General features: G+C 38.0%; 1 protein-coding gene and 1 long non-coding RNA gene across 2 annotated transcripts in view; both read right to left on the reverse strand.

The window, feature by feature from the left end:
* Positions 1 to 11,872, reverse strand: part of LOC132634157 (uncharacterized) — a 32,986-nt gene extending 21,114 nt beyond the window's left edge. Inside the window, exons 1-2 of the long non-coding RNA XR_009580062.1 lie at positions 11,590 to 11,872; positions 11,377 to 11,445 (exon numbers count right to left, since the gene is read on the reverse strand). This is a non-coding gene — a long non-coding RNA (uncharacterized LOC132634157). The remainder of the gene's footprint in view (positions 1 to 11,376; positions 11,446 to 11,589) is intronic.
* Positions 11,873 to 14,325: 2,453 nt separating this feature from the next.
* Positions 14,326 to 15,211, reverse strand: LOC132611060 (protein PELPK1-like). Its single transcript, XM_060325474.1, has 3 exons — positions 15,134 to 15,211; positions 14,993 to 15,091; positions 14,326 to 14,718 (listed from the first exon to the last, which is right to left on the reverse strand). Exons 1-3 carry the CDS (start codon positions 15,209 to 15,211, stop codon positions 14,326 to 14,328), a joined length of 570 nt encoding a protein of 189 aa, XP_060181457.1.
* Between the last annotated feature and the right edge of the window lie 10,464 nt (positions 15,212 to 25,675).

Raw genomic sequence — 25,675 nt, forward strand, 5'->3', positions numbered from 1 at the left:
TTCTCGGTAAATTTTAGCAGAGTTTCCTCTATAAATATAACAATCCTAAACCTGCACACAGCCCAGAAAACACATCTCATGCCTTAGAAGGCCACATATAGAAACACATATGATATACAACTCAACCACACAGGGCTGATTACTATAAAAGAATGTAAAATAATAAAGATCGTCTCATAATTTGTATCTGAACATTCTATCTAGAATTCCATCTTTTTCCTTCTAAACATTCCATCAGTGAACTCCCTTCACGGAGGTTTATGTTCTCGTAAATCATATTTCCCCTTATTTTCCTCTTCCTTAACACCTTATAAGTGAATCTGGATTTACTACTATAATTAATACTTGTATTACATAACTTACCTGTAACATTCCAAAATGACTGAACGATAGACTTTACTTCCTTATATAAGCACTAACATCCTGAAGTTCCAACAACGGAAACCCTTACCTTGGCCCCACTCGGCAACTCTGATCCGGTACAATTCGGTCCAATGGGAGTTGGGGGAGTTCTTCATCTGTTTGCTCTTCCACAGGTTGTTCTGTGACACCCACACCGTCTACAAATGTGCCAATTATACTGACTCTCCCAGACATACCACCGTTCTCATTTGACCCTCGTTCTGCGAATAACGTCACTCTGGGATTACATAAATGGTCATCTCCTAATACTTGTCTAACCCTTACTTATTCAGTGGGTTCGTCCTGGATCTCAAACGGATCTGTCACTATGGAGGACATAACTTCTGATGGATCTGTCTCAATAGAGGGCAAATTCTCCTATGGGTCTTTATCATACAAATGGCTGAGTCTGGAAGCCCCTGGACCATCAGCCATCTTTCCCATAGAATCCATCTCAATGCTACAAAAATAATCAAGGTTAGGACTAGAAATCTTATCCCCTACAACTTGACTCGATCGTATGATCTAGAATAAAAAGAAAGGAACCATCCTAAATACCCTGCAACCTCCTATTTATAAGTGTGGCGCGCAACACTCCCATAAACAAGATTCTACTAGACACGACTTGTAGACAACACTAGGACAGAACAGCTCTGATACCACTTTTGTCACGACCCAAACTGAAGGGCCACGATGGGCACTTGACTGTACTAGTCAAGTACCAACTGACTAACATATGTGACAACAACATACATGCATCAACTGTTCTGAAGACTCATCTGTGAAAATACTGGACATATTGTATGAGCTAGTAAGGCTATCATAACCATCTGTAATGACATATCAAATCTCAAGTCTGGACCTCAACTGACAGTACATAACTGTCTACAAGGCTCTACTAGAAAACATAACATAACGTGACCGGGACAGGGCCCCTCCATACCCATACATATGTGCATACACAAATATACATAAGACCATGCTGACTCCTGGCATCTCCGGAACAAATGGAGTGCATCAGCCTCATCTGCTGTGTTGACATCCTAATAGATAGATCACCAACCTATATCTCGGGACCAGCGGGCATAAAACACAGCCCGCCCCCCCCCAGGCAATAGGGGAGTCAGTACGAATAATGTACCGAGTATGTAAGGCAATAGATAACTTAACTGAAAATGTAATAATCTGGAGGCCAAAGAACGCCCTGAATGTCTCACCTGACCTGTCTCATATGAAATAGAATATAATACTATTATATATCTCACTGACCAAGTGGCCAGGCAACTGTAAAATCTCACTGACCAAGTCGCCAGGCAATATGTCTCACTGACCCGTCAGCCAGGCAATCTGTCTCTCACTGACCCATAGACCAAACATATCGGTCTCACTGACCAAGTGGCCAGGCTAAAGAAATTATATGTATATCATGCATATGTTGAATAATACTGATACTGTAACATGTCTCTCCTGTCTCTCTATAAACCCAAGGAAATAGGGAGGGGATATGGCCCCTCAGAAAGAATAACATAACACTCGGAAACTATGCAATAACATGACAATCTCTACTTTGACAAATCTCTAGTCATAAGGTTCGTTACACTCTTACCACATATGGAATCATGCCCAGAAAAGAAGGAACAACGTTAACGTAACTAAATCCCCTCGTCTCCCCAATGGTTTCCAAAGCAGTCCACAATACAATTCAATCTACATTAATACAATAACGTCCATGATTAACATCGTAAAGAGACTTAGTCGAATCTCTACGTTAGTAACTTGTCTATATAAATTTGGGCAGCACCTCCCCTGTAACATTGACTTCCTCCAACTCCACATATCAACAACAACAACAACCAGTGAAACACTACAAGTACAATATCAACAACTAGGCACAATATATCAATAACAAGTCGTCAATATCTCACGACGAGCGACAAGCCCGGATACGATTATCAAACACACTTCTCCAATTTTTCTTTCCTTCAAAATACATATCAATGACAACAAAAACAATATACTTGAGTTACTCCAACAATTTTTAGCCACAACACAACTGAAAAATATACCTCAAATCAGCCCACACAACAACAACAATAACTTATCCGATTTGTCGCAATTAATTTCGTAGTTCCCATCTCACAATTTTGGTGTGACTGGGATTAATTTAAATATATCTAGGAGAGGGGAATTGTTACCTTACATGCCAAGAACTACTCTTTTTTCACTTTAATCCACTTCAAAGAAATCTCTGATTTGCTATCATTCAGAGGAAATCAACGCGGGCATAACCTTTATATCGTTCCTTGTATATATATATATATTTTTTGTGTAGAACCTTGCTATATTTTCTTGATTAGAACCCGTTCAGTAAAGGAGCTAAGTTGCTGCTTTTCATATATTGTTCTGGTTGTGAGAAACATAATTAAAGGGATGTTAAATATATCCCTATGTGTGAACCATGGGGTCCACCCAAATAATACATTCTTGTCTAAAAATGTTCCACTAACAGATCCTCAAATAGTATTAGTCCTATGTTCCTTTCTTTGTAATGGACCCATGTGTCATGGACGTTGACATTTGTCCCTTTGTTGAGGGCTATGCCCCTTTGTCTCCCACTACACTTACCAAATAAATTCCGAACTTTCCCACTTTATCCGAACATTTAATCAATTACCCATATAATTAATTTCTTGATCTCAATTCGCTTAAACATGAATCACTTTTAGCACCTATAACCAATATCGTAATCATGTGGTAGAACTTTAGTCCATAGCCTCTTTATACATAAACTAAATATCATTCTCAATCACCGTAGTCACACTTGTTAAGTCCTAAATTATTTCGGGACCTCAAATTTTTATACCCTGATCTCTTTATTTGCATACTTGAATATGACCAAAATTCCATATAATTCGTATAACTTGTTCAACTTCCAAACTTTGACAAAACTTATTTTCTCCGATTCGTTTAACCTCCATGATACTTACTTATCACTTGTTAAACATAGCATAAATACTTATAACATCAAAAATAATATTGTAGTTGAACTTATGTCGATTAACTTACGACAAATCCAATGTACAAAAGTACGGGATGTAACACAAGACATCCCCAATATAATATCAACGTCCACCATATTGAGAATCACCAAATCTACCCAAATGTCATACCCTATAAAAGTAACAAACAAGACCGATAAACTCGATCAACAATCACAGAATCTCCGACTGGAGTACACACATGAATAGGTATATCTACGCTATCACAAGGCCTATCCTAACCAATGGCAGGAAATGCAGATACATGTGAATAGGTGAATCCGAGATCAAATAACACAGATGCTACTCTATGACGGACATAAATGTTACCTGAAATCATAGCATCTGAGGCCTCTCCCTCGGGCCTACTAGAAACTGAGTAACAATGGGCTACACCATGCCCAGTCTAATATCCCCCTCTCGCACTCTGAGAACCACCTCTAGCTTACTGGGAACCACCTCTAGAACCATGCGAAGTACCGCGGCCTGAGTTCACACCACCCCTCTGAGATGTCCCATCACGACAACTAGATTATATTATAGTCCTCCATGGCTTATAATCCCGCTTGGGTCTGGGACATCTCCTAGAAATATGCCCAAACTCTCTACAAGAATAACAGGTGAGAGGAGACGAACGCTAATACACAGAAGCTGAAGACCCGGATGAAGCAGCCCTGTGCACTTGTCCGGAGATCGAACTCTTAGGAGCTCTCTGCCTAGGTGGCTCATTGGGGGAAACCTGTAATGCTGAATGCACAGGACGGCCAGAATATGGCTAATGCGGCCTCAAAAACTGACAGGCACCCCTTGAACTAGAACCACCATAACTACCAATCTGACGTGGCTTCTTGTCACCACCACCAAAAGCACGGGCCTTAGCGCCCTCAGCCATGAAGCATGCTCGATAATGGACTGGAATAAAGCCCCCATAGACTCCATCTGAAGACAAGGAATCTGTAGAGAGCCTACTAGTTCTCCAACAAAACGCCTGATCTGATCGGCCTCAGTAGGGATCAACGGAGTAGAATAACAGGCCAGATATAGGAAATGGGTCACATAGGAGTCCAAAGACATGTCCCTCTGCTCAAGATGCAAGAACTCCTCCCTACGCTCCTCTCACAAAGATCGGGGCACATACTTCTCAAGGAAGGTCGGGTAGAACTGAGTCTAAGTCAAAGGAGGAGAATCCCCAGGTCTGCACACCATGAAATACCTCCACCACGTCTTCGCATCTCTGCAAAACTGGTAGGACATATAATCAACGTCGTGGGTCTCCACTATCCCCATACGGTGCAGTAACTCAAGCATATCAAGAATAAACTCATAAGCATCCTCAGACGAAGCACCAGAGAACCCCGGCAGCTCTAACTTCCTGAATCTCCCAACAAGATCCTGATCAGAAGCAGTCATAACAGCGTACTTCATGGGCCTAACATCATCACCAAGAGCGGGTATCGCAACAATGCGAAGAGCCATAGCTGCGGCGGGATGTGCTACTCGTGTAGGTCCCTACTCAGGGGTCTTCGCCCCAACCCTAGTCTATGAACCCCCGCCAGGAGTTGTAACACCGGCTGCCGCCTGCGGGTCATCAAGATGAAGTAAGACCCTAGGCATAGTATCCTACATGGCCTGGCTAGAAGTAACCTCGGGCTATGTCTATACTGGAGCCACATCCTAGGGATCAGGAGACGGCGATCTTTCTCGGTGCTGTCCTACCACAGGAGCCCCACCCCTAGCTGTGGCGGCCCCGTAGCCTCTCGCTCTGCCGCGCCTTCGGGCTGTGGAAAGGAATAGATAAGATAGTCTTACGGGAGATATATATATATATATATATATATATATATATAGTAGAATAGTGCAGAATAATAATTATACCCCCAGGGTCTAGTCTGAATAATAACTTAATGAAGTGGAAAAGAATAGATAAGATAGTCTTACGGTAGATATATATATATATATATATATATATATATATATATATATATATATATATATATATATATATATAGTAGAATAGTGCAGAATAATAATTATACCCCCAGGGTCTAGTCTGAATAATACAAGAGCATATAAACGGGAAATAATACAAGTTTGGAATAATAATGCATAAGTGTCTATGTCTCTAAATAGAATAGGACATAAAGATAGAGAAGTCTTCAAGGCAGCGAACGGCCATGCTCACCCGGGAAACTCGAAGATAATGCTGAAATGACTATCAACCACGCGTCAAAGAAGTGGATCTGACCTGATACTCTTCATTAATAAAAGAATGCCGCAACTGCAGGTCAGTACAAAACAACAGTACTGATAGGCATCATCGGCCGACCTAGCATAGCTAATGCAATTCAGATAATATAGCACATAGGCAGACAAACCAAGAAGTACAAATCAAACATAATCAAAACCAAGCACACCTCATTGCCTAGGTAAAGCATCTAATCCTAATTGTGCCAAGACTGAATATATCGAGTCCGGATCTAACATAACAAATATAGAACCAAAATCATCTAATAAATCAAGCCATAATGCAATGCAATGCCATGCAAATGCAATGTACACATGTACTCCGGACGAAAATATCGACGTCTCGGTAGCACAACCCAGTGTGACTCGCGAAGTCTAAGTACCACCTATCCCGGATCTTTACCCAACAGACATACGGGACCTCGAATCTTTGCCGATAGGGGGTTCTCACCGACACCACTCTAGGGGACCTGCAGGGTCCATACACTCACCAATTCTGGAACTAACATCGGATATCGGTGATGCAATCAACGATTTCGAAACTAACATCAGATATCGGCCATCTCACGTCACTCAAGTAAAACCGAGCCTAGCTCATCAAGGTGGTTCATCAAATATCATTAGAATCTCAATAGTGTATCATTAAAATGAGAGCGCGTGCAATGCATGTATCAACATCAATAGTCATGCTCAATATCCCAAGTACCAACAATGGATATGCTAATAATATATCGGAATCACAAATACCAACAGTGGGTACGCCAACAATATAACCAAATCACAAGTACCAACAGTGGGTACGCCAACAATATCGTAATCAAGATGATAAAATAGGAACCAACATCTATCAACAACGCATGGCATCAAGCCAACACAATAGAACAATCAAATCACAACATAACGGGATGGCTAGCCCCAAACACATAACAGGGCCCAACCTAAGGCAATATTCAACCAAACTTCATACCGAAAGTTCACATGCTGTCTCAGATAATATAATCTAAATATGCGCTTTGCTATATGAAGTCTCACCAAGGGTAAGCCATAACCTACCAAGATGGCCGAACCGCAACACCAATAACTCACTCCTTTTCCTTGCCTTTCCGCTGAACCTCAGAACTAAAGTAGTTGAAGCATAATTGAAATCTAGATTAGAAATCATGAAGAATGATACTAATATTAATACCAATCTATTTAGGTCAATCCTAACCCTAGAAATTGTTAAAACAGGCCCACAAGGGCAAAACGAAAAATTCAGAAGCAAAATATCAAATTAAGCATTAGGTGATCATAACCTAACCACTAATTGCTAAATTAACTCAGAGATTTCCCCAATTTAGAATTTGAAACAAAACCCCCCAGTTTGGGTATAAACCCAAACTTTTTGATTCCGAAATTCAACACTAGAAATGGAAGATATATGATTAACAAGCTTGGATTCATCAAAATCTAACATAAACCCCATCAGTTTCGTCATTAATAAGCATAGAGAAAATGTTCATCAAAACCCTTTTCCAACTTCCATTACTGAGGGATTATTGAAGGAAAGGGGGAATCTAAGATAATAATGATTAAAGGAAGAGTAAAGGAATTAGCAAGATTTACCTCCAAGAATATCCTCCAAATATCTCTAAGAGCAGTTCCCTCAAGGTCAAACTTTGAAATAGAAATAAATGAGAGTCTAAAGGGCTTTTAACACATCATTAATAATACCCACTGCCCATCACCCGTTTTAGCGGCAATGGGACCGCCCCAGCGGTGCCGCTTCAACGGTCACTTGACCGTTTCAGCGGTCAAGGAAAACCCATTGGACCGCTCCAGCGGCAGGGCTACACTCTAGTAGTACTGCTGTCGCGGTGCTGGTACCGCCAAAGCGGGCACCAGACACCAAAACTTACCAGGTTTCACCGTTTGATCTGATTTTTTGACTAGTTCCCGAGGCCATCTGCTCACATACCATACATATAGACAAATATAAAAACACGCTACGAACGCCCCCGTGGCCTCGGAATTTCCAACGGAGGTCTCGTTGATCGAGTCAACCCCCGATGCCTTAATTCTAATTTCCCAACCCAAGTCCCAAAATATATCCGAGTGTATTGGGAACAAAACCAAATACACACGCAAGTTCTAAACGGCGGTCCGGACCTCTCGAAATCGACGGAATCCCGAAAAAGGTCTGTTTATCCAAAAGTCAACTTTGGGTCAATTATTTTTCACTTTAAGCCTATATTTCACAAAAGTTGCTCGAATTCGGTCTAGACACCTCGAAAAGCGTGCCAACGGTCCCCTTGAATCAAAATTAAGCTAATTAATGCTCAAGGAAGGGCAAAAATGCCTAAAAGACTATAACGACCAAACGGGTCGTTACATAATCAGATTCTATGAGGAGCAGTTTACCAGAGGGGCAGATCCACCATCTCTTGAAATCTTGGATCATGTGCCTCCAATGATATCTAAAGAGCAGAATGATCTTATTGTTGACTATCCTACTGAGAAAGAAATTAAGAGGGTAATTTTTAGCCTAAATGGGGAAAGTGCCAGTGGACCAGATGGTTTAACAGGGGTGTTCTTTCAAACTTCTTGGGAAATTATAAAAGAAGATGTCATAAATATGGTCATGGCTTTCTTTTGTGGAGCAAAACTTCCTAGATTTATTTCTCATACTAATTAGGTTTTGCTGCCCAAAAAGGATATCATCAACTCCTTTTCAGACATGAGACCAATTAGTTTAAGCAACTTTAATAATAAGATTTTCTCAAGATTGATCCATGAAAAACTAGTTAATATTCTATATGAGATTATATCCTTGAACCAAGTAGGGTCTGTGTAGGGGAGAAGAATTGTGGAGAACATCCTGCTAACTCAAGAAATTGTCTCGGATATAAGACTAAGAACAAAAACTGCCAATGTTGTAATGAAATTAGACATGGCAAAGGCTTATGATAGAGTGTCTTGGTTGTTCATGGTAAAGGTGTTGAGGAAATTTGGCTTTTCTAAAAGACTGATAGACATGGTGTTTAGGATCATCAGTAATAATTGGTATTCAGTCTTGGTGAATGGTCAACAAAAGGGATTTTTTCAATCTTCAAGAGGAGTAAAGCAAGGGGATCTACTATATCTTACTTTATTTATTATTGTTGCTGAAGTACTTACAAGGAATTTAAATGCTCTATATCAGGATCCACAATTTAAAGGATATGAATGGAGTCCAAAAGTGAACCACTTAGCCTATGCTGATGATATGATTATATTTTCATCAGCAGAGATAGGCTCTTTGCAACTAATTATGGATATTCTGTGGAAATATGAAGCTCCATCCGGGCAAATGATTAAAAAAGAGAAGAGTGTAGTGTATATGCACAAAAATGTCCCAGGAGATGTAAGTATTATAGTGGAAATTGTGACAGGAATAGGAAGAAGATATTTTCCTTTTACTTACTTGGGATGCCCCATATATCATAGCAGAAGCAGAAAGGAATTTTTTGCATGCAAAATAATGAGGGTAGATGAATAGATTACAAGGCTGGGAGGGGAAGTTACTATCCTTTGGAGGAAGCGTTGTACTAATCAAACATGTGTTACAAAGTCTACATATGCATCTACTATCAGCAGTGAGTCCACCTATAGGTGTTATCAAGGAATTTCATAAAATGTTTGCCAAAGTTTTTTGGAGTAATACTATAGGGGGAAAAAGTAGACACTGGACATCATGGAACAACTTGTGCGTTCCAGTAATAGAAGGAGGAGTAGGATTCAGCTCATTACATGATATGTCAGTGGCACCGTTTTGCAAATTATGGTGGAATTTTAGGACTAAGCAATATGTTTGGAGTGCATATATGAGTAACAAGCATTTTAGGAAAGAAAATACAGTGATTGTGCAGTGGAAACAGGGTTCACAAGCATGGAAGAAGATTCTACTAGCCAGGGATTTAATAGAAAATCAGATATGGTGGCAGTGTGGAATGGGAAACTCATTATTTTGGTATGACAATTGGACTGGCTTGGGTGCTTTATATTATGCAGTGGAAGGATTTGATGGGAGTGTCTGGAATATGTCAGAAATGATAAATGAATAAGGACAATCAAATGAATAGAAGTTGGAGACAATTTTGCCTACTGATGTATGCCAACATATTGTCTACAACATTAGGACATCACAATCAAAGAAAGGAATGGATAGACCATGGTGGTTACTAGAAACAAATGGGAAATTTTATGTCAAATCAGCGTGGGACTTTATCAGATCAAGAAGAGAGCAAAGAGAATCATATAAATACATGTGGATGAAAGGATTACCTTTCAAAATATCACTTTTTTCTATGGAGATGTTAGAGATTTAAAGTGCCAGTAGATGATGTTTTGAAAGGGATGAAGTATAACATGGCCTCAAGGTATTGGCGTTGCTCAAATCCAAGGGAGAAGACAATCCAACACCACTTTGCCATATCATATTCAACTAATAGGACATGGTTCAACTTTTCTTCTATTGCAGGGATACAAATTGATGGATTACCACTACAACAAAGGATTGTTAAATGGTGGCAGGCTCCAGTTACTGGTAGATTAAAATAAATATTTCAAGCTGTACCTGTTTTTATTATTTGGGAGTTGTGGAAGAGGATGAATGCAATCAAAGATACGGGGGAAAAGATCAGTAGGCAGAGTAATTTTTTTGATATATACAACAATTCAAAGACAGATCTTGACAAGAAATCTATCTATTAAGCAATTGCGTAACAGATGGAATCTTGTGCTGCAAATGATGGGAAGAGGAGAACCTAATATAAAGATTACTAAGGTGATCTGGGAATTCCCACCAGAAGGATGGATTAAATGTAACTGTGATGGAGCTTTAGGGGGCCAAGCAGAGGATATAGGAACAGCTACAAATACAGAAGCAGAGGTTAAAGGAGTTCTGGAGGCTATGAGGTATTGCAATAATGTTCAGATGGATCGTATTATCATGCAAACAAACTCACAGCTAATACACAGAGTGCTTACAGAAGATTAGAAGCCACCTTGGCAAATTTCTCAATGGGTAGAGGAGATATAAATATTGGAGGTGGGAATGGACATCATCTATACATATATATTGAAGGAAGGGAACAATTTGGCTGATGCATTGGCAAATCAGGCTCTTGATATTGGCTCATTTCATTGCCAAACATTTTAAGAGTTTGAAAGTTACAAAAGGAAGATTTTAAACAGTGACAAGTCCCAAATTCAATTTATTGGGATCAGAATCAAATAATGAGCGATATTCTGGAGAAAAGGAGGAAACAGGTCAAGATGGAGGAAAGAAATGGAATGGGAGGCACCACCACCCTAGTCAAATCCTTAGGGAGGAGACTATGGTGGTTTTTTACACTAACTATGTGTTCTTTTTTGCGAGTACTGAAGCAGATAATTTCAATACAGACTCAGCACAAAATGATGAATATAAAACACGGTCTGTACATGGAAAATAATCTACAACAGCAAGCAACACAGAGGAAGTACAAGGCAAAAACACATCTGGGGAAGTATATACACAGGATAAGAAGCAGATATGTAAAATGCAAAAAAGCGAAGCTCAAATTTAAATCCAAAATCATGGAGTCCTACAGGCAAGATAGGAAACACAGGAAGCAACAACAACATCAGGCAAAACATGATAAGAACAGGCAAAGGAAAATAAGATTCGTACCAGAACTTGGTCAACATTAATGGCGGCTTATAAAAGGGGTTGCAAGAGCCTCATCATCCCTCGATTTAGCTTATGCAAGAGACAAAAACATCAATTAATAGTTGTTTCTAGAGGGAATAGAATAACACAATAAGCCAAGCAACAAAACAGTTAAATAAAGGATGTTCAGTTCAGATGCAGCTCAAATCGGGAACAAAAGGAAGACAAACATACCTGAGAAGGATGATACCATCGGAAAGTGACACCATCGGCGTGAATCAAAGTCAATTTAATCATTTTCACAAGCGCAGCTATGAAGGTTCTAGAGTATATCGAACAAGAAGAGAGAGAAGCAACAAAAGCAAATCTGGTTGCCTAATTCAACCATTATTTTATTTTGTCTTTTTCATTTTATTTCTTTTTTAGTATTTTGGGCCAAGAATTTTAAATGGCCTTTTATTTGGGTCAGGTCCGTTTGGCCCTAGCCATTTTGATAAATTCTTTTGATTTTGGATAAATAAAATGCCCAATGGGAAAAAATTTAATTAAAAAAAATCATTGGAAGGCTCGTAACATAACCATCAAATTGGTAGTTTCATAGGGATAGTATAGAAAGATAGATGGCAAATATATATTTAACTATAACGTAAAAACTCGATCAGATTTGGATGTGACATTGACAATTTGTTTTTTGGTAGCTCAAATATTTAACTATAATGTAATAATCAAAATCCATCATCATCATATCTAATATGCCGATACTTGTAAAATCTTTTACATTGGTTCAATTTCCTTTTAAAGAAATTAATCGTATTTTAAGCTAACCTACTTGTTTTGGTTACCAGCTAATTCGAATATATTGAGCTAGGAAAGTTTGCTAGATATTACTTGTGCCAAACAAAAAAGCCACATGTTTAATTTCCTTATATCAAGCTGGAGAATTGATCTTGGATTACTAGTTAATCAAGCTATAAAGAAGCAAGGTGATTTAAAGAACTAACTATAGTCAATCCCCTCTATAATTTTCATTCGTTGTAATTACATTTCATTACAACGACATAATATTCTACGGAACCGATTTTTCATGTTGTATTTTACTTCTCTATGATAACATTATACCTATAACAATAGTGGAATTCAATATAGCGGTATACTCTTTGTAAAATTACCTCTCTATAACAGTCATACTCAACACATTGTATAATATTATTTTGTAAGAAATATTTGTGTACAAAATAAATTATTAAAATATTTATGATAATCATCATTAATATCATGCACATAGTAAATTTCAAGTACAAATATCTAAAAGGAAACAAGTATATTTCTCATAATAATCTGATTTAGTCATGAAAATTTTCAAAATCACCTATTTTCTATCCACTGTATAAATTTGATACTTATTTCCTTGATTTTGGTAGCTAATTAGTCTATTTTAAGTCCACTGTTTAGCTCTTAAACAACCTTTCAGGAAAAGCTGTTCAATTCTCTTCTGAGGAAAGTTTGGACAAAATTCTTCTTCAATTTAAGCGTTATATTATCACTAAGAGAGTACAATTTACGAAACAACCTACAACTGAAAAATTCTTATGTCACACTTGAAATATTTAGATTCTCAATTAATTTTAAATGCATATGTTGCTTAGATTTTAATTCTTTATCTGTATGGTACATCTAGTTATAGATTTATTATTAATTTATTAATCTTTTTAATTTTTAATTAATGAGATATGAAAAAAAAATGAGATTTTCAAATTAACAAGTATATTATTTCCGTTTCTCACATAAAAAGTACATAAAAATAATTATTTGCGTAATTTTATTTATAACAGCTAAATGAGATCTATACATTAAATGCTAGTATACATACATAACAACACCCTCACTATAGCCGTCATGAAAAACGCTGCCATTATAGAGAAGTTTGACAAGTTAGACATCACATAATACTCCTACAAGTTTTGTACACCGCTAAATTGGTAAATCACAATGTAGTTATATCGTTTCATATATTTTTTTCCCTCTGTTTATGAATCAAATTAACTAAAATTGGCAAAAGAGAGTCACCTCACATCTATTAAAACATGAATGAAACAAAACAGGATATAGCACAATGTTAATATGATTGTCGTGTTGCTGGTTTTTTCCTACTTTACATAGAAATATGGGTTTTATATGAAATGTACTAAATTTATTTTTCAAATGAAATGTATTAATCTAATATAGGAATTTTATCCATTCGTGGATAGAGTAATTAAAATAGATTTTAAAAAGCTGAGGTAAATAAAATTTTATTTGTATATCTAATTTTTAGTCATTGTGACCAATGTTATAAATGAAGAAACCTAGTAAATTCATAACAGACATGTCCGTGATTGCTCATAGATCACATGCCTAAAATTCTTTTTAAGAAACAACAATAGATTGATAATTTTAGTTTTGATAAAATTAACTACAGTATCTTGGTTTGATAAGTGATAACTACTAGACATGCAGTTCCACTAATTAAGAAGTTATTTTCTCAGACATAACTGAAAGATTGGCCGTAATATGAAAGTTTATCAAAAAAAGGTTAATTAATTTTTAGTTGGCTAGGTGTAATATACACCAAAATATGTGAAGTGTATTTCAGAGCAATCAATCCCGCTGGCACTTAAATATTTTTGTTATATGTATAAATATACGAGATTAAATGCAATAATGGTAACATTTTGCTGAAAGCAGAGAGGTAAAGAATCAACGAACATCAACGACTGAGCAAAATCTAAAATGGCTAATGACAAGTACTTATATACCAAAGTAACTCCCGAATGTCACATTGATTATAGCTTTACTACACCATATAAGAAATACATATATGTATGACTTCATAACTCGTGAAACAAGGTACATTCGAGATCAAAAACTACAAATGAATTATTCTGCCAATAAAATATGTGTGTTATGGCATACGAAGGACACCGTAGCTACTCAAGGAGTAGAGGATTTGTGTAGTGGAGAAAGTGAAGGCTTTGGCCAACTTGGAAGCTCGGGCTTTGGCCAAGATGGAAGCTCAGACTTCAGCGCGGCTGGGACTTCAGCCCAAGATGGAAACTCGAGCTTCCATGCAGCTGGGAATTGAGGCTTTGGCCAAGATGGAAACTCGGGCTTTGGCGTAGCGGGGACCTGAGGCTTTGGCCAAGATAGAAGCTCAGGCTTTGGCGCAGCTGGAACCTGAGGCTTTGGCCAAGATGGAAACTCAGGCTTCGTCGCAGCTGGGACCTTTGACTTTGGCCAAGATGGAAACTTAGGCTTCGACGCAACTGGGACATCAGGTTTTGACCAAGATTGAAACTCGGACTTCGGCGCAGCTGGGACCTTAGGCTTAGGCCAAGATGGAAATCAAGCTTTGATGCAGCTGGGACCTAAGGCTTTTTCGAAGATGGAAGCTCGGGCTTCGAAGTAGCCGGGACCTCAGGCTTTGACCAAGATAGAAACTCGGGCTTCGGCATAGCTAGTACCTCAAGTTTTGGCCAAGACAGAAATTTAGGCTTCGGCGCAGCTGGGACCTCAGGCTTTTTCCAAGATGGAAGCTCGGGCTTCGACGCAGCTGGGACCTCTGCGAAGATGGAAACTCGAGCTTCGGTGAAGCTGGAACCTGAGGGTTTGGCCAAGATGGAAGCTCGGGCTTCGCAGCTGGGACCTTAAGCTTCAGCCATGATGGAAGCTCGGGCTTTGGCATAACTGGATCCTCAGGCTTTGGCCAAGATGGAAGTTAGGGCTTCAGCCCAGCTGGGACCTCAGGCTTTGGCCAAGATGGCAGCTTGGGCATCAGCGTAGCTGGGTCCTCAGGCTTTTTCGATGAAAGCTCGAGCATTAGCACACTTAGAAACTCGGGCTATTTCATGTTTGAAGATTTCGGGAATTCTGGTTAAGGAATTTTAGAGGCAGACATCTCTAGAAGGTGACGCGCATTTGCAGTAGTTATCATGTGCTCATGCATAAAACAGAGAAATGTGAGCAGGAAGATGAAGGTTAGGTTGTAATATTGAGTCATTGTTTTCTTTGATCCCAGAAGCTTAGTGAAAAATGCTCTAAAAGAAAATAAAATTTTGATATTTCGTTGGTTTTCCATATTGCTCTATATAGGTTTTACATGCATGCAATAAGGAGGATTTAAAGGGATATGTTAGTTGAACTTCTCATCTATTTGCCCGGCAGTATTATAGTATCTTGAATTTGTCTTATAGTAGCTGTCACGACTCGACTAGGGGCCGTGACGGGTACCCGGGGCTAACCACCGAGCACCACTCGTTCTACTACTCATCATTCTTATTAAACGTTCTTTACATTAATTTCATACTCAAATCATATAGGAAATCATTTTTCATTTGAGAATATAAATACCCTTGTATATATATGTAAGCATTTCGGCCATCAAAATAATATAAATACATATACAGTACAGACCTTGTGAGACCATATACCCTACACTGCGTATCTACGAGCCTCTACTGGAGTGCTAGACATAGGGACGGGACAGGACCCCGTCGTGCCAAAAATATACAAATATACACAAAAGCATAATCACGGCACCTCCAGAACAATTGAGTGCTCTCAATCAGCCACTATCTTCTATGAGTCTGGATCAAGCTCACCTCCCTGTATACCTGTGGGCATGAACACAGCGTCCAAAGAAAACGGACGTCAGTACGAACATTGTACTGAGTATGAGAGGCATAAGTAATGAAAATACGTCAATGAGATAAAGGAAGCATCAATAAGGAGCAACTGCATACGACTGTCACTTATAAAAGAATAACACATAGTGGCTTACTCGTAATGATCATCATATCAAGTATGCATAAATGTACAAGCTGCCCACCATATAGGTACGGTGTGATAATCATTAGCCTGCGTCTAGGCCTCCCGCGTCCGGGGTACCATCTCATGTTGCACACTAGTGGTGTCTGCCCATGCAATCTGGACATGGTGTATACATATAGCTGCCAGCCTTGGCAGTGTCTGCCCGACCATATAGGTGCGGTGTGATAGCATCATGCACATATCTCATGGACCTATCATATCCTCATCATACTAATATCATAATACATGCATAATAACGCAAGAAAGCCATGCTTTATCGGGGTGACGTAAGGTCGTGAACCCCCGATTCCATTGTGGTGCACTTATACGCATTCTGCCTCACCTTGAAGGAAATAGTAGTTAAGGTGATTGCATACAATAAATGACATCATTATCCTTATAGTCATGACATATCACAAACTCTAGAATCTTAGACTCAAGCTCATCGTCATCATTAATAGGCTCATAACGTATTTCATATAGTTATTCATGAACATATACTCATAGTTTTTGCGGAATGTAAGAGATTCATGAAAAGGAAGGAAAGTCATACTATAGGATTCATGCCATAGAAAGAAAGGACTAGCCTCGCATACCTTTTACGTTTAACTAATCTATCGCTTGCTCGTTCTCCTTCAATGCCCACATTTCTACCTTCAAGAGAATTCGCATTAACATTAGTTAATCGGCTATAAGCACGTGTTACTATTTCTAGGGAAAATTGGGCTGCATTTCCTTTGTTTCTACCACTTTCCCCATATTCTATATCAACTCCCAAACATTCATAACAACATTCACAATATCACAAACAACAATCATCATTTATCTACATTTACTACAATTCACCATTTCCCTTCAATTTCTCCACAATTATGGTTATAACTCATTATCGCGTTTTCTCATATATAAAACTTAGTCCATGGTCTAAATGTCATTTATAACATGTTCACAATCGCAACATACCAACATTCATAATTCATCCCAAGCTATTATTCAACAATGACACTATTCACTCTTTCATGACCCATCTCCTATATCTTTCTACAATCCAAGTGTCTTAGCCTTCCAATACCTTAAACAACATGGAATGACCATAAAAGTCACCTTAGATGATGGATGAACAACCCTTGAGTGGAACTTCTCTTCTTGCACTAAAACCCTAACTCACTTCCTTTGAGTTTTTTTGGTGTAGATGAACTTTTGTTAGGTTTCATACACTTGATTTAGTGGTTTTGAGGTAGTTGATCATGGATTTCCTTTGATTTCTTTTGGATGAATATTAGAGAGTGTTTTAGAGTTTTCTTGAAATGTAGAGAAGTGAAATGAAATGAGGGAGAGAGGGCCTTATATTAAATTAAAACCTGTCTCGACCAAGATATACGGACCAACATACGGTCCGTACATTTTATACGGGCCGTATGTTTGGTCCAGTAGGTGATGCCCCTCTTGGCTAATTATACGGCCTAACATACGGCCAGTATAATTTATACAGTCCGTATGTTAGGCCATATAATGCCTAGTTGTTCCAATTTGGTTCTCGTCGACTCGTTTGATCTCCAATCCTTATGGAACCTTCTTGACACTTATTTAACACCTCAATAAAAATCTAAGGGACGTTATCACTCGTCTCTGAAACATCTTTACTCGTCGCTCATAATTCTTACCCGACGCACAACATATCCTTTGCCTTCCTTGATAACCTTCTTCCTTTTCGTTAAATGTCTTCTAATCTTGATTATGGTCATCAAATGCTATTTCTTACTTATCTAAACATCTCATACGTTGTGCTCTTTGCTAGCCTATTCACTGTACGTTAACGGGGAGTTTTCCAAGGTGTAACATTCTTCCCCCCTTTTGGAACATTCTTCCTCGAATGTTAAACACTCGGGAATTTTATGAAAATTTCGCCAGAGTTTCTCCTGTAATAGGGCACTACCATCCTGTCACAACAACCCATAATTATATTGTCTCATAGGGCCACAACACAATGAAACTATAAATTGGCCACACACGACCAAAAGCATGAAAAGTAAGCATACATACCTTATATTATTGGTGTTTCATCTTGAATCTCTCTTGGGGGTTGGAATAAGTGTGGATATGTGGATTTCATTTTCTCTTTCGCTTCCCAAGTCATTTCTTCTCGGTTGTTGTTTCGCCACAAGACCTTGACTGAAGCTACTTCCTTATTTCGAAGTCTTCATACGTGTCTGCCTAAGATGATAATGGGTTCTTCTTCATATGCTAGCTTTTCTGTTACTTGGACATCATCAATTGGAACAATCCGCGTAGGATCTCCAACACACTTGCAGATGATTTTATAAGGTCCAATGTATCGAGGACTTAACTTTCCCTTTTTGCCAAATCTCATCACCCCTTTCATTGGTGGTACCTTCAAGAATACCCAATCATCAACCTGAAATTCCAAGTCTCACCGGCGGTTGTCCGCATAAGATTTTTGGCGACTTTGGGCTGTCAATAATTGATCTCGGATTACCTTGAATTTTTCTACCGCTTGCTGAATCAATTCAGGGCCTATTAGTTGTATTTCTCCTATTTCAAACCATCCAATTGGGGACCTGCACTTCCTTCCATATAAAGCATCATACGGAGCCATTTGAATACTGAAATGGTAGCTATTGTTGTATGCAAACTCAATAAGGGGTAAGTGATCATCCCAACTACCACCGAAATCCAGCACATATGCTCGGAGCATATCTTCCAGGGTCTGAGTAGTATGCTCGGCTTGCCCATCAGTTTGCAGATGGAATGCCGTGCTAAGTTTCACCTGGGTACCTAGACCTTATTCAAAGGACTTCCAGAACTTGGCTGTAAACTGTGCTCCTCTATCTATGATAATGGATAGTGGAATACCATGAAGTCGCACAATTTCTTTGAGATGCAACTTTGCGTAGTCTTCCACTGAGTATGTGGTTCTGACTGGAAGAAAATGAGCTGCTTTCGTAAGTCTGTCAATGATCACCCATATAGAATCATACTTTCCTCGGGAACGAGGTAACCCCACAACAAAATCCATGTTGATTACTTCCCACTTCCAAGTAGGGATTTCCATTGCTTGCAATAATCCTCCTGGCTTCTGATGCTCGATTTTCACTTGCTGGCAATTTGGACACTGAGCTACAAATTCTGCTTTGTCTCTTTTCATGCCATCCCACCAATATATCAATTTGAGATCGTGATACATCTTGGTTGCACCTGGGTGAATAGAATACCGAGAATAATGGGCTTCCTCTAGAATTCGACGGCGCAATTCTGCGACATTTGGAACACATAGCCTGCCTCGGTATCTAAGAATTCCATTCACGGAAGTTTCAAATAGGGACTTCTCTTTTCCATCAGATGTGTCTCTGTAATGGCACAATTGAGGATCTTCATACTGACGCTCTTTCACTTCTACATTCAGAGATGAAACTGTGGGATCATTAATACCAATCCCTGCACTACCTGAATCAATTAGACGTACTCCAAGATTAGCTAATTGATGGAGCTCGTGAACCATCTCTTTCTTTTCCGGGGGAACTTCACATAAACTGCCCATTGATAAGCGGCTAAGCACATCGGCTACTACATTCGCTTTTCCGGGGTGGTACAAAATATTCACATCGTAATCTTTCAATAACTCTAACCACCGCCTCTGCCGCAGATTTAACTCATTCTGCTTGAAAATGTATTGAAGGCTCCTGTGATCTGTATAAATATCGACATGCACACCATACAAGTAATGTCTCCACATCTTTAATGCATGAATAACTGCAGCTAATTCAAGGTCATGAGTTGGGTAGTTCTTTTCATGTTTCCGCAGCTGTCTCGAAGCATAAGCAATGGCTCTACCGTGCTGCATTAACACGCATCCTAACCCAACGCCGAAAGCATCACAGTACACCACATAGCCTTCTGGCCCTTCTGGAAGTGTTAAGACTGGAGGTGAGGTTAATCTGTCCTTCAACTCTTGGAAGCTGCATTCACAAGCATCATTCCATTGAAATTTGACTGACTTCTGGGTTAGCTTCGTCAATGGGGCTGAAATAGAGGAAAATCCCTCTACGAACCTTCTATAATACCCTGCCAATCCCAAAAAACTACGGACCTCTGTAGGCATCGTAGGCCTTGGCCAAGTCTTCACAGCTTCAATTTTATGAGTGTCGACTCGAATACCATCATCTGAAATAACATGGCCCAAAAATGTTACAGAATTCAGCCAAAACTCGCACTTTGAAAATTTTTCATATAATTCTCGGGCTCGGAGAATTCCAAGAACAATACGTAAATGATCTGCATGTTCTGATTCTGTGCTAGAGTATACCAGAATATCATCAATGAACACTATCACGAATAAATCCAAGAGTGGCCTGAATACATTATTCATCAAACTCATGAACACTGCCGGAGCATTAGTCAACCCAAACGACATCACCCGGAATTCATAATGGCCATATCTAGTTCTAAAAGCTGTTTTGAGAATATCTTCTTCTCTAACCCTCACTGTCACTTATAAAAGAATAACACATACTGGCTTACTCATAATCATTATCATATCAAGTATGCATAAATGTACAAACTTCCCATCCATATAGGTACGGTGTGATAATCATTAGCCTGCGTCTAGGCCTCCCGCGTCCAGGGTACCATCTCGTGCCGCCCACTAGTGGTGTCTGCCCATGCAATCTGGACATGGTGTATACATATAGCTGCCAGCCTTGGCAGTGTCTGCCCGACCATATAGGTGCAGTGTGATAGCATCATGCACATATCTCATGGACCTATCATATCCTCATCATACTAATATCATAATACATCCATAATAACTCAAGAAAGCCATGCTTTATCGGGGTGACGTAAGGTCGTGAACCCCCGATTCCATTGTGGTGCACTTATACGCATTCTGCCTCACCTTGAAGGAAATAGTAGTTAAGGTGAGTGCATACAATAAATGACATCATTATCCTTATAGGCATGGCATATCATAAACTCTAGAATCTTAGACTCAAGCTCATCGTCATCATTATTAGGCTCATAACATATTTCATATAATTATTCATGAACATAGACTCATAGTTTTTGCGGAATGTAAGAGATTCATGAAAAGGAAGGAAAGTCATACTATAGGATTCATGCCATAGAAAGAAAGGACTAGCCTCGCATACCTTTTACGTTTAACTAATCTATCGCTTGCTCGTTCTCCTTCAATGCCCACGTTTCTACCTTCAAGAGAATTCGCATTAACATTAGTTAATCGGCTATAAGCACGTGTTACTATTTCTAGGGAAAATTGGGCTGCATTTCCTTTGTTTCTACCACTTTCCCCATATTCTATATCAACTCCCAAACATTCATAACAACATTCACAATATCGCAAACAACAATAATCATTTATCTACATTTACTACAATTCACCATTTCCCTTCAATTTCTCCACAATTATGGTTATATCTCATTATCGCGTTTTCTCATATATAAAACTTATTCCATGGTCTAAATGTCATTTATAACATGTTCACAATCGCAACATACCAACATTCATAATTCATCCCAAGCTATTATTCAACAATGACACTATTCACTCTTTCATGACCCATCTCCTATATCTTTCTACAATCCAAGTGTCTTAGCCTTCCAATACCTTAAACATCATGGAATGACCATAAAAGTCACCTTAGATGATGGATGAACAACCCTTGAGTTGAACTTCTCTTCTTGCACTAAAACCCTATCTCATTTCCCTTGAGTTTTGTTGGTGTAGATGAACTTTTGTTAGGTTTCATACACTTGATTTCGTGGTTTTGAAGTAGTTGATCATGGATTTCCTTTGATTTCTTTTGGATGAATATTATAGAGTGTTTTAGAGTTTTCTTGAAATGTAGAGAAGTGAAATGAAATGAGGGAGAGAGGGCCTTATATTAAATTGAAACCTGTCTCGACCAAGATATACGGACCAACATACGGTCCGTACATTTTATACGGGCCGTATGTTTGGTCCAATAGGTGATGCCCCTCTTGGTTAATTATACGGCCTAACATATGGCCAGTATAATTTATACGGTCCGTATGTTGGGCCGTATAATGCCCAGTTGTTCCGATTTCGTTCTCGTCGACTCGTTTGATCTCCAATCCTTATGGAACCTTCTTTACACTTGTTTAACACCTCAATACCAATCAAAGGGACGTTATCACTTGTCTCTGAAACATCTTTACGCCATCATTACCTCGTCGCTCATAATTCTTACCCGACACACAACATACCCTTTGCTTTCCTTGATAACCTTCTTCCTTTTCGTTAAATGTCTTTGAATATCGACTAGGGTCATCAAATGCTATTCCTTACTTATCGAAACATCGCATACGTCGTGCTCTTTGCTAGCCTATTCACTTTACGTTAACGGGGAGTTTTCCAAGGTGTAACAGTAGCTATATTGCTCAAATATAGAAATTAAAAATACATCTAATAATTTAATAGTCAAAACACGTCTTCATTACATCTATTTCGTTGGACTTGGTAGAAAACACTTGTGATCAGTTATACGAAAACTATGGCGGCATTGGATTTTACTTAAACCAACTTAATTTTGTTACGACGATTAATTATAGTACACTAAAAGTAGGAAGTCCCTAGAGATAAAATTGAATTACTAAATATCCATAAAAAATTGAATGACCATTTACCATTCTTTTAATTTCTACTTCTGAAATATTTTTTTACCAAAAAGTAAATTTATCTTGCAATCAATTATCAGTAAATTTATAATTTTATACTGCAATTAACCTGGTGAATAAGAAGGCAAGTACTGAAACATACTGTAATGAGCTAAGTATATGATAAAATTATATTCAATTACAAAAGGTCAAATTCTCTCTTACCGCATTAAATACGATCAGTCATTTTAATGATGCTTAGCATTCTAAAGATACATATATATGACACAGAATTTCATAGATCATGATTCTCAATCAAATAAAATATATTTCAGGACTTTAATTTAATATATAAATATTGAATTGATTGATTTCAATTTTCATGTTGTTGAAGCACTTGAAAATGCTACTCCTAATACCAAACTTGGAATCATACCAATGTGTTGACTTTGAGGAATGAAAAAGAGCTTGGAAGGCTAGTGGTGCTAATTAACTATTACATCCTATTAGAAAGTTAGATTCAAATTTGGTTCTTGCAAACTTATATTCTTTAGGTAGGACGTAGATCTACCGTTTGAAGACATTTTCTTTAGTTGATATCTAAATGTTAATTTTTTTGAATATTAGAAGATAGGATTCATTGTTTTATTTTAAATACGATTTCAACATTGTAAAGTTTCATTTATAGTGTATATATGTGTTATCATTATCTTTTAAGAATGTTGTTAATGATTTAATTATGTGATGTCAATTTTTTTTTTTCATTTTTTCAAAAATCATAACATCTCTATGAAATAGTAAATTTACTTTTGATTTTAATAGATTTAAGCCTTTGAGAAAGGGGAAAGAGCTTGTGAGACTTCTTACCAATATAATTATCACACTATTTTGGGGCTCATCCCAACTCCAACCCTGTTTGTCGCACAAAATACTAGATTGAAATGTCGATCAAGAAAAACATATCTCCTTCTAAAGTTGTCACATCTCCAATTAAGGCTACACCTTACATTTAGTGGTTGCTAAATTTTGTATTGCTCTTTTAGCCTTCTCTACGTGTATTTGTACTATTAAAACATGCTAACTCTTATCCACAGAGAAGTTCTTAGAAGTTGTTAATGTATGCTCAAAGCAAAATTAGTTGTTGCTTACGCTATCCAATAACAAATATTATTGTTTCTTCAAGGTTTGCTAACAAGAAATGAAAGTTGAAAGGACACTTGCTTTTGCATAGCAGAAAAAAAGGATGGAAAAACTTGTTGTTGTTTGAATGTTTTTTTACTTTAGTAAGTTTTCTGGTGCTATTAATAGATTTTATGTTTTTCTCCACTATGGGAATTTGTATCTCCAAGGGAAAATGTTGCTCTCCTGATGAGCTCAAATATGAAAAAATATTATCAAGCGAAAGAGTGGAAATGTAGCATGGTATCTCATAGAAAGATAGATGACAATGCTTTTGTAGTTCTCACATAAATATTTTTGTCTCTTTTTACCCTAATTGAATTTTTTATGACTTTGTGAATCCTCACACAATTTGGTAGAGTTTTGAGAACTCTAACGACATTATTTATGCCACAAAAAAAATGATGTCATGGAAAAGGTTATAGGTCCCCCCCCCCCCCCACCCCCCACCACAAAGCATGTTCATACACATTTTATGAGGAAATATTACTAAACTTGTCTCAAATTATATATTTTTGTATGAATTATTATAGACACGTAAAGAACTATCCTGTAATTAAAAATCTATTTTAGTATAGGCTTAATTATTGAATTAACATATTATTCGTATAATAATATTTATTATTTGTTGATGTTAAATACAAGTAGCACATATTTGTTTACCATGTGAAAATTTAGTGACTATCCATCAGTACAACCGACGAAAAATAGTGTGTGTGTGTAGGGGGAGGGGGAGGGGGGGCTACGGACTGGAGAGATTGAAGTAGGTCTTGTAAAATATCTCAAAAGTGATTTTTCTTATTTACCAAATTATGTGATGGAAACTGAAGTAATATTAAACTAAATTAGGGGCAACAAAAGGGATAACACAAAGTTGGACAACAAGTCAACAACACATGTCACTTCTTAAGTAACTCTAGGAAATGAGAAAAATGACCCTGTGAGGACTCTAAAAACATCAAATTTGACAAGGAATTTATAGCATCCTAAAGGGTATCATGCTTATAACAACATTTTTTACATTCACAACAACAAGGGAACTTGGAGGTACTCACACCTGGTGTTTTTGTCACTCCATGAGTATCCCTCCCCTACCAAGACCATTTTCATATGAGTCTCCTCCTCCTACCCTACCAAAGGATCTATAGATATCTAACACTATCTACCCAACATCATTTCTCTTAACACCACAATATCTCACAACACTCTATTTTGGATCAGCACAATCTTCAAAGGGTGTAATATCTTGAATAAAATCCTTTCTCTTCTCTATGTTTGTTGAAAAAATTAACGGGTGCACAATCTGATTTTATATCTGCATTAACAAAATTAAAAACTATATATTGTTGTTGTCTAACAACAACTTCAGTTGCTTGTGGTTCTGGTAACAACTTCAATTGTTATTGGATAACTGAAGCAGTTGTGGGGTCAACTAGTTCAGCTGCCCAACAACTGTAGTTGTTGTTCCCACTACCGCAGAACACAATTGAAATATTCAGATAGTTTACCTCTTTTTTTGTCTAGTCAAAAGGATCAACATTGTTTTATTGTTAAAAAAGAGGATCGACATTTTTTGAGTTAGTCATTCTTGCAGATGTTGCGGCCAATTATTTAATCATTCTTGGCATTGATCTATCAGGTGAAG

Source organism: Lycium barbarum, chromosome 1 (assembly GCF_019175385.1).
Source record: "Lycium barbarum isolate Lr01 chromosome 1, ASM1917538v2, whole genome shotgun sequence".
Classification (NCBI taxonomy): domain Eukaryota; kingdom Viridiplantae; phylum Streptophyta; class Magnoliopsida; order Solanales; family Solanaceae; genus Lycium; species Lycium barbarum.